Source organism: Plectropomus leopardus, chromosome 15 (assembly GCF_008729295.1).
Source record: "Plectropomus leopardus isolate mb chromosome 15, YSFRI_Pleo_2.0, whole genome shotgun sequence".
In the NCBI taxonomy this organism is placed as follows: Eukaryota; Metazoa; Chordata; class Actinopteri; order Perciformes; family Serranidae; genus Plectropomus; species Plectropomus leopardus.
The window spans coordinates 7055068-7065132 of record NC_056477.1 but is presented as its reverse complement, the minus strand read 5'-3'; the positions used below and the strand labels follow the sequence as shown (position 1 = coordinate 7065132).

The 10065-nt window shown below is 37.4% G+C and overlaps 1 protein-coding gene across 1 annotated transcript in view; it reads right to left on the bottom strand.

Moving 5' to 3' along the window:
- Window positions 1-6916: 6916 nt before the first annotated feature.
- Window positions 6917-10065, bottom strand: part of kcnh1a (potassium voltage-gated channel, subfamily H (eag-related), member 1a) — a 47944-nt gene continuing 44795 nt past the window's right edge. The window contains exon 13 of the mRNA XM_042501914.1: window positions 6917-7786. Coding sequence (XP_042357848.1) covers window positions 6917-7786 — 870 coding nt within the window. The remainder of the gene's footprint in view (window positions 7787-10065) is intronic.

The following is a 10065-nucleotide window of genomic DNA, read 5'->3' as shown; positions in this document are numbered from 1 at the left end:
TGTAAAACAATCAATCAATTAATTGAAAAAAATAACAGGCAGATAAATTAATCATGAAAATAATATTTCTTTGCAGCTCTAATAAGAGTCATCTGGTTGAGGCTGTCCAACATGCAGTGGTGGAATGTAACCAAGTACATTTACTTAAGTATTGTACCTAAGTACAAATTAGATTACAGTCTTTTGTTTTCATGCCAATTTATATTTTTACTTCTCAACATTTCAGAGGGAAATATTGTACTTTTTAACTTACCACTTTTATCTGACAGCTTTAGTTACAAGTTACTTTATTTTACTTTATTCTAATTAAGTGTGTAAAAAAACATAGAACAGAATAAATTCAGATGTTTTTTTATGAATCAAATACAACTGAAATGATTAGTTGATTAATCAATCAGCTGACTGAACATTTACATCAATTTTTTAAAATAATTTAGATATTTGGAGGGTGTTTACTTTTCCTCTTTTTTTAGAATTCACAATGATGAGATGACATGATGAAAAACACAAAATAAAAACAGACACAAGAACATAAAAGTGAAAATAAAACCAAACATCACAAAAAATGCCAGCAATAGCAGTAATCTCAGCCAGTGAAATTTACAAATTATGGTCTTTAACACACTTATTCAGGGTGTCTACTTTCACTTATAATACACATGAATAGTGAATAAGTGAATAGGGAATAAAAAGCTGTAATTTAGCTTCACACTAAAAGCACAGTATAAACAGCTCTTGGTGATAAACTGGGTGTCTTAAAAGCTTTGGAATGAACTTTTCAGATCACAATAAATAATTCACTTTACTGTAATCCTGTGGGGGATGGCTGGTTTGTCACCAGTTTCTAAAGACAAAGTCTGTTTTTCAGGATGTAACAGGAAGCTACTTTAAAAAGCTGATCCATGCTTTTTTTGTCTTTTGGGCTTAGAAAGTGTGAATTGGCAAAAAAAACAATGTGATCCTCTTACTATTCACAGTACACAGTAAGAAAAGCAAACAGCTTCAGGGTGCGGCTTCCAAGGAGATTAGTTTAGGAATGAGTGAATTTTAAGTCACAGATGTCATCTGATTCATCATTTACATAAAATTCACGTTGCCGCTGGTCGTTCATTGTCATGCAACTATTGACTTTTCCCAAGGTTTGTATGTTGAAGCTCTGAGTCACTGAACCTGTAAATTTTTATAGTTTGGGGTCTTTTTTTATTTGATCGTTGGTGAATAAACAGTCTTATAATAAAAGTAAAGTGTAATCTGGACTCTGTTGTTTGAACTGAGACTTGGGTGTTTTCATTAGTTGTCTGTTCTTGGGATTATCACATCTGTGACACTAAGTAGGATCAATGTGAGCGGAGGGTCAGCGAGGAATCCTCTTAAATGAGCACAAGACGGTGAGGTTTATCTGACGTAAGAAGATCAGCAAAAGAATACACCTGCTGAGTTACACTCTCTCCGTAAAGTGCCTTCGTCACAGGCGGGGAGCTGAAACACAAAGACTGACAAGTGAATGGATGCTGCAGGCTGCCCCCCCCCAAACAGAACAGACAGGGTACAGTTTGTATAAAATATTTATTATGAATAGTACAGTATGTCACAGTTCATAACAAAGGGTTCCCGTTGTGCTTGAAATAGTTACATTTCTCACTTGTGAACATAGAGGCATGTGCATATTACATTACACCAAATCTTCTCTTTCTTAAGAATCTAAACATTGCAATATAATCTGTGCATATATATGTATACGTGTAGGGTTTTATAACTAGGCAGCTTTCTGGAGCTGACCACAAAAATAGTTCTGTGTTCAAATTCAAGGAGTAATTTGGATTTTTTCTCGCTGCAGGCCTGGAAAAAGGAGAACGGGGCAATATTGCAAAGGCACAGTGTTGCATGCTTCTCAGTAGCAATCAAAGGTAATGACTGTAATACTATTAGGGTAATGAAGTGGTAGTGCAGTACTGTAAGAGTCCTTTTCTTTTTGTAGCTTTAACATTTTTCTGTATTTTTCTCACCATTTTGTTTGTAAATGTAAAATCACAACACAGAACTACATATTGCTTTAAAGGATCTTGTCTCTGAGTTTGAGAGTGCACCTACATCCCACTTTAGCAACGGATATTGATAATGTTGGTAAAAAAAATTCAGCCTCTTGAAACAGGCGTAGGTGAAAGTACTCTCCACATGCCATATATTTGTTTTGGGGCTGCATTCAAATACACAAAATCAGACTTTTAGCTGAAAAAGACATGATCTTTTTACTGATTTGTGATGAAAATTCAGTTCGATCTGGTTCTGTTCTTGTTTGGTACTGTAAAATGTACATTAAAGAAAATTTACAGTGTAAATACAACCAAACAAAAATGATAATTATAGTTTGTGTCATTCAAAATGAATATTTAAAATATACTTTACCAATTCTGTCATTCATCTGTGTCATTGGTGAAGTCAAACGTCATTTTGGCTCAAATTAAAAATTCCTCCATAAGTCACTTTAAAGAAAATTCATCTGTAAAAGAAAATAAATAGTATTTTCCGTGTGAGTTCAGTATTGTTGAGTCAAATTATGAATAATAAAATGATAGTCAGCACCTCACTATTCTTGGTAAGTCACAGATAGTGTTATATTTTGTTTTCATTTAAACAGTTGTGGTTAAACTGCGGTGTAACATTCAAAGATTTACGTCTTTAACTCCACACAACGTGACTCAAAGTCACGCTGACGAGGTCAGACTGAAGCTTCCAGTCCACCAGTTTGTGTTCAGAAAACGTCAAAAGCATCAACTCACTTTCTTTTTAAAGTTAGATGAGAAATTTGATGCCACTCATCTGCAATATATGAAACTAGAGCTGGAAGTCCCAGAGTATGAAAACGTGAATGTGTTCATGAATGAGCTTTAGATCTGCTGGTAGGCGCTTTTGAACTTTAAAAAGAGCTAAGCTAGCTCTTTCCCTCTGTTTCCAGTCTTAATGCTAAGCTAAGCTATAAACTCCTGACTCTAAACCCACAGTCAATGTACAGTATTGATGCACTGCAAAGCATATGTGGAGCATGTAGTGTATGTAATGTGATGACAAATAGCCAAATTAGAGCTTCAAACTCGCCAATTTTAATAAAGTAGCCAAATTAAAAATAATTTAATAGGTTCTTTTTTTTTAATCTATCCAGTGATAAAGTTTTCTTTTTTTTTACGTTCAGTGTGTATGATTTAGGCAGATTTATTAGCATCTAGAGTTGAGAATTGCTGATTGCAACCAGCTGAAACTTCTTCTGGTTAGGATTCCTCGTTCAGGAGCCGAATTATTCACAGAAGTCTCTTCCTCTCCAAAACAAACGAATAAGGGGATTTACACCGATTTCAGTAATACTGAATAAAGCAGTTTCACGTTACAAATCAGTTTTTCCAGTGCTGCTCATTGCAGATGGGCTGCTAAATATGGTGGCCCGCTTGAAGACAGCAATGGCCCAATCTAGAGCCAGTTCTGGGTTTGTTTGTTCTGGACTTCTGTGATGGACGGGATGATTTCCATAAGTGAGGAAGCACAATCTAGATATAAACAGCTCCTTCTAAGGCAACAAAAACACAACAATCAGCTCTGCCAATATACCTCCTTCAATCCCACACACTTGACCTTTTAAATCTGTAGTGTGGTGTGTGTTCTGATATATATATATATTTTCTTTAAATACAGAGATTGGTTGCAAATACAACAGTTTAACATTTTACCTGCATTACATTAGTGGATTTCTCCTGTGATAATCTCCACTAAATCTGTTGGATAATATTAAATTGAACTTCAAAATGTGTCATTTGTAAGAACAGATAATTGCGAGGCTTTTATCACAGAGAAACGATGAACTGACTTGTCGGTTTTGACTCACTGTGTGTACTGAACTCAGTGCCGTGGCAGTCTCTGTCACAATAACTGGAGAGGATTGTTTAGTATTAATGTAATCATTTTTTACCAAAATTGTTTGTAGATTTAAACATGCCAAAACTTTAAGACTGGATCTGCCATTAGATAATTTTGGGATTTTTTAACTAGCGTGACTAGTCCTCAGAGACACTTTCAAAACTGTCTTTTCATGTCCTTTTGATTCCTGAAGTCGTGTGCGAGCAGCAGCTTTATGAATTCTCTGTGATAGAGAAGCCGGCACGATGATTTTAGCGCTTTTTCCTCTCTAAGATCAAAACTCTTTATGAGAGCAGACCCATAAAGACCTGCAAACACTGGCTCTAAACCAAATGAGTTCTCACTTCTGTGATGCACATTTATATTTAAGTAAGCTGAATTTTTGATGGAAACGGAGCCACAGAGTGTGTTGGAGGGAAAAATAAACAGCGCCTTTTCCCCTCAGCTGTGTCCGTCTCGGCTTGTCTTTTGTCTTGATGAGAAAAAGCATGCAGAGAACATAAATTATCCATATGAATAATAAATAATATAGAACGATGGTTATTTTCTGCCATGAAAGGTTCAGACAGACCAGTAAAACCTCCTGACTACTGACAATTAATTTATTCTGGATTTAAAAAACTGCAAAAACAGTTTGATGGTTTCAAAAATGAGTCATATTTACTGAATATTATTAGACTTTCTTTCATTATTTATATTTTTAAAAAAGACTCAGCTGATGTTTTAGCACAAAATTCTACTGTCAGCTAAATATGCATAATTATTGCTTGATTCCTGACACTCAGGCTCTGCTTGACTTGATGTTTGATGCATCTTTTTCTGAGGATTTATTTTGATTTTGTATGAATGAATGATTTCAGTTAACACAAAAATGCTGTAAAGCACGTTTCGTCCTTCTGTCTCTGCTGTCTATCCTGTTTTGTTTCAAATATAGTGCACTGATTTGTTTTCACGTATTTTGGTTAACGATATAATCAAGGATAAATCCTTTAATGAGTTTTAATTTAGCGACAGGGCGAGAAGAATTGTTGGTATAACATTAGACACATTGATCTAAAATAATTTCAAACATTTATCGTGTTATTGTGTAAGTTTGCTGCTCTGTAAATGCCATTTTCTTTTGTGGTGGAATTGCAATTGGGTTCAAATGTTAAAATAAAAATTAAACTTTGAAGAGAAGGCCATGACATTTATCATATCTTCTGCATGTTCCTGAACTTTCTTTTATTTGACTGGATTTTGTTTTGTTTATATGGAATCAGAAGAAGGAAAACTGGATATACTTAAGTATATATCATCCTTCGCATGGGATTTACACCCAGATGTTACATGACGTTACTTAATAAATTTTGTTCCATTCTTTGTAAAGAATATGGCATCACCATAGCAACATGTCATCATGCATATTTCATTTTAAGGTCCTGCTATTCTTTTGGACTGTTTTTCCTGCACCATGCAAAAGGTTTTGTCCTGCTACAGTTTGATTGATTCCATGTGAAGGCAGCATTACTGTGCTCTGGTGTATTTATACGTAATATTTTGTGTAATTAATAGTACCCAATTACATTAAACTGTTTTAATCTATTTCAAAGGTGGTTGCTCTGTAAATTATCTCTCAGAATGCTTTTTTATCTCTTTTTCCTATTATAAAACGACTCTTAAATTAAAATGTTTTGTTATCTGCTTGTTGACAGTTGTCTCCTAGTTCAAAGGAGAGTTTAGTGAACAAAAAGTTTTGGGAAGCTGGATAGAGGGAGGTATTGCCTCCAAATATTGGCCTCAAATAAAGCAAAGCAAGTCCTGAAAGAAATCGCCTCTATTGCAACATTTAGCCAGAACATTTTTGATCTTTGTCTGTTCTTAAAAGTCAACTTCTATCTTGTGTCATTAAGGGATATTTTTTTGTCCTCAAGTGAACGTGAAACAAACACATGAAATCATGCATGCCAACTTTTGTAACAAATGTAACAATGTACCTTTGTGGCCATTAAAGGCAAAAATCATCACTAAAACAGGTTTCTATGACTAACTAGGTCTTTTACATGAACATACCTGCATTTTAAGGATTTATTTTAATTATCAGTACATTTCGTTTTAAGAAATATTGTGCAAAAGGGCATTCATCACTATGTTCTTGACAGTTTTAAAATAAGGGCTGCAGCCATTATCATCTGCATCACCTGATTATGCAAAGCTAAAATGCACAGCTCTCATACAATATATATGTATCATGTGTGACTGTAGTGTTTATATATGAGAATAAAGACTAGATATCAGGAAAGATGGCTGTCTTACTCAGTGCTGCCTTTTCATCAAGCTGATCTGTCCACGGTTTATGGGAATTATAAGCCCTAATGAAAGATTCTTAGCCAGAATAATGTGTTGTATTATTCATAATGACCCTGGCAGTTGATATAATAAGAAAGAGTTCATCAATTGCTTGAAGAAATTACTCTGAGACTGTTTCAACATCTGGAAAGACCGTCATGGTGAAATGATGCAAAGGACTCACTGTGTGGCCTCAATCAAAAATGCACCATCTGCCATTTGAGGCACACGTCTATTATATGTGACATGCAAAGAATCTCATACAAATTATTCAGTAACAAACCAGTGGGTCATGCTGTTTCTACTCTCCTCCCAACAGAGACACAACTATCTCGTGTTGTCTCAAAATCGAGATAAAATCGAACTGCTCGAGCTATTTTTCCATTATAGTGCGATGGAAAAATAAATCAAACTTATGTACAAACATAGAGCTGTCAGTGTTTTTGTAACCTCAGAGTGTTCAGTGTTACGACAACAAAATCTGGGCTACGACCTCGACTTCTCAACACGACGTACCATTGCTAACCGACAGCTACACCCCTATGATAAAGGCCGGTGCGTCTCAAAGACCACGCCTAAGCTAAACGGTGAGCCCAGTGCAGCCTCAGCTATCCAAGTAATCTGGATATTACTGGATTCCAGCTGAGTTTCCAGGTAACCTGATAAGTTAAACTTACATCCTTCAAGAGAAGATGTCCTCTTTGTCCAGTTCTGGAGAAGTAGGTCTAGAAATGTCAAAAAGAGGCTGCGGAGAGCCAGCATTTGATCTCCTTGCTTTGAGGAGTTGAAGTGCCTCCGTTAGTTGCGCCTCCAGGCCAGACATTCGAACGTTCAGGTTCTTGAGGTCGTCCTTCAGCTCCAGCTTGAGCTCCTGGAGCGAGGCCTGAAGCGTCTGCTCTGGGATGGGGTAGAAGGCATGCCTGGTCTCTGGAGGCTGGACAGGACTGCGGTCCTGGGGCGTCATGCGGAACTCGCCCACTTTGTCCAGGCGCAAGTCACTTTTGGTGATCCCGCTGTCACATGAGTCTGTCTTCTTTAGAGACATCTGTGACTCGTGCACCTTGGTCCGTTCGGGCAAAGTCTCCATGGATTCGGCTTTGGACACTTTGTTCCAATTGTCGGCTTTGGCCATGGACTCCTTGAAGCGACCCCAGCCTTTGACCTTGACTGGTTCAGCCGCTCGGCCTCCTACCAAAGAAACGGGAGACGGCACCTGCAGCTTCGCCTTGTCTGAGGGCGTACAGTTGGGGGTTGCTGAAGATGAAGGCGTTGAAGATGAAGGTGTTGCTGGACTTTCTGTCACTGTGATGATGCTGGTGGTTGTGATGGCTGCTTTAGCAATCGGGATGTCCACATATACGGGACCCTTCTCGACATCGCGGTCATCTAGTTCTGGTTTCTCTGTCACCAGGCGGGCTTCCTTTTGCTGCCGGAAGCGCTGGAAGAGTTTGCGTACAGGGTGATCCGGTGGCAAGTTCAATGGCGCTTCATTTTTACGTCTCTGTCGCTCCTCTTCCTCTCGTTTCACATCACTAATCTTCCGGAAGACGATCTGAAAGAGATTTAAAGTTCTCATGACTAAAATCATAGCAGCCATCAGAAAATTGAAATTGTAATATTGCTTAAAGTAAAAAATAAAAGTATAAAACCACATTGAGATTAAATGAACAGGTGTATCTATCTTACTGATTGTATCGTTTGTGTGAGAAAGACTGTCATTGTGTCAAATGTGTGTGCTCTGTAAATGTCACCTTTAAAGAGGCTATTCCCCAGATGCAGAGGGAAAGTTCATCTAATGCCTCTGGCTTCTCTGTTAGACTGTGAGCTTACCACACAGCTGCTAATGGAAAACTATGTTTTAAGCATTTGCATTACTACCCAGCAAACATTTGTTGGATGGTGCCGTCGGGTCCCCGGCCAAAAATGGTCCTGGTCGGACGCCAAAGTGTGCAACATGGCTGTAAGGCAGATGGTGAAGTTGTTTTCACATCCAATAATGGTCCAATCAGTCCCTCTATTACAAGCGAGGAAATATTGATCATATTAATGCTATGAAACTAGAAAATGGGCCTAACTTTGTTTTTTAACAGATGGGACATTCAAACGGTCATTTAACATCTTAATGTTTGCTGGTTAGTTTTACCTTCTTCTTCTATACCTTTAATTTATGTCTATTATTTCTTTGCCTCTAACAAAATGTGAACCTAAACCATCAATTAAAGGCTAAATACAATATATTCTATGAAAGTTTTTATATATATTATATATTCTAGCATTTAACAACTACACCTCCCATAAGTCTTACCCAAAACAACTGCAACTCAAGGTCCACTTACTAGGTTTTTCTGGAGCTTTCCACAGTATCAAATGGTCTTCAAGATTATGTGAAAGTGCTGTTGTGCTCGAGATCGGTCTTCATCTAGAGATCAGTCTCGAGAGACCACTTTTAGAAGGTCTCGTCTTGGAATTGATCGCATTTTCACACGGCCCTGTCTCTTTGTTAGACAAAGAGGACTCAAGACCGGTCAAGACCACAACTGTTGGGATATCACTAAATGGCCTGTGCAAAAAAAGGAGTGTTAAATGAAGATGGTTAAGTTGAGTGCAGCTCCATAGTGTTTGTTTACATTTGTTTGCTCATAAAAAATTCCTAAATACAAAATTCACCCCTGAAATGCCTTTTGACTATTTACCAAGACATTTCTCATGGTACATTGGTACATACATACACATATATGAAGTATACGGAAATAAAAGAGGTGAATAAAGAGGAATCTTCATTTGTTTTTCATGAATGTTTTCATAGGAATGTGGAAGTGTGTGGTACAGTGTGGGACTCACACTGATCTGGTCTTGGGGTTGATACACTCTAGTCCTTGTCATAACTCGATCTCAGTTCAGGTGATCTTGACTACAACACTGCTGTATGATATTTTATTTAAAAGCCAAATTGAGAGGACCTAAAAGTGATATGAATTAAATAAAAATAGCTGCAGCATGTCAACAGTTGCATCTCTATAATAACTGAGTAAAATCCCTCCGCTGGATACTGAGTGATATGATTGTAAGCTCTGGAAAAAGCTAGTAAATTTTAGCCTCTGGACACTGCGTTCATGAGAAGACTCGTGTATTTAAACAATAAACTGCTGTAAGTGGTAGTTTTCGGGTAGCTCCAATTTCAAGCATTGTGTTTATGATTATCACTTTTTGTACAATACTCTTTTCTTTTTCTTATCTCATAAAAATTATTTATAATTTCTGACAAGACAAGACAACGCCAACCGACATCCTTTTTTCTTCTCAGTCTCATAGCAACACTGCTCTCACAACTTGAACCACTCGAATGTCGAACACATCCCGTGCCAAATTTCCCAAGTCGGAAACACATTCTCACAAGCTCCATTTGAAGGCAGCATTTGGCTCCTTATTCAACCCATCTCTGGATTTCCCCGCAGTATACATTCAGAAAGTATGGGACCCTGGTGAATTGTGAGTTTAATGCAGCAGATGAGATTGCCTCTTCATATGCAAGCAATTCAATCTCGCTGGCACTCTCTTGGGCAGGCTAACCTTATTATGAATGAGGTAATGATTGGTAGCCACACTTGAGCTGTTGATCACAGCTGTTCATTTCTGAATGAAGGATGCAAGAGTGGCTTTAATATATGGCGGCTGTATAATGGAACTGCGTCATTGCATGACGTGTAGCTGTAACAGTTAGATACTTCTACATTTATGTTGAGCTGTATGTTTAATGTTTTTGGTAGCAGCCACATTTTGGGAAATACACACTTTCTTGCTGAAAGGAGGATGATAAGATTGAAACCACTC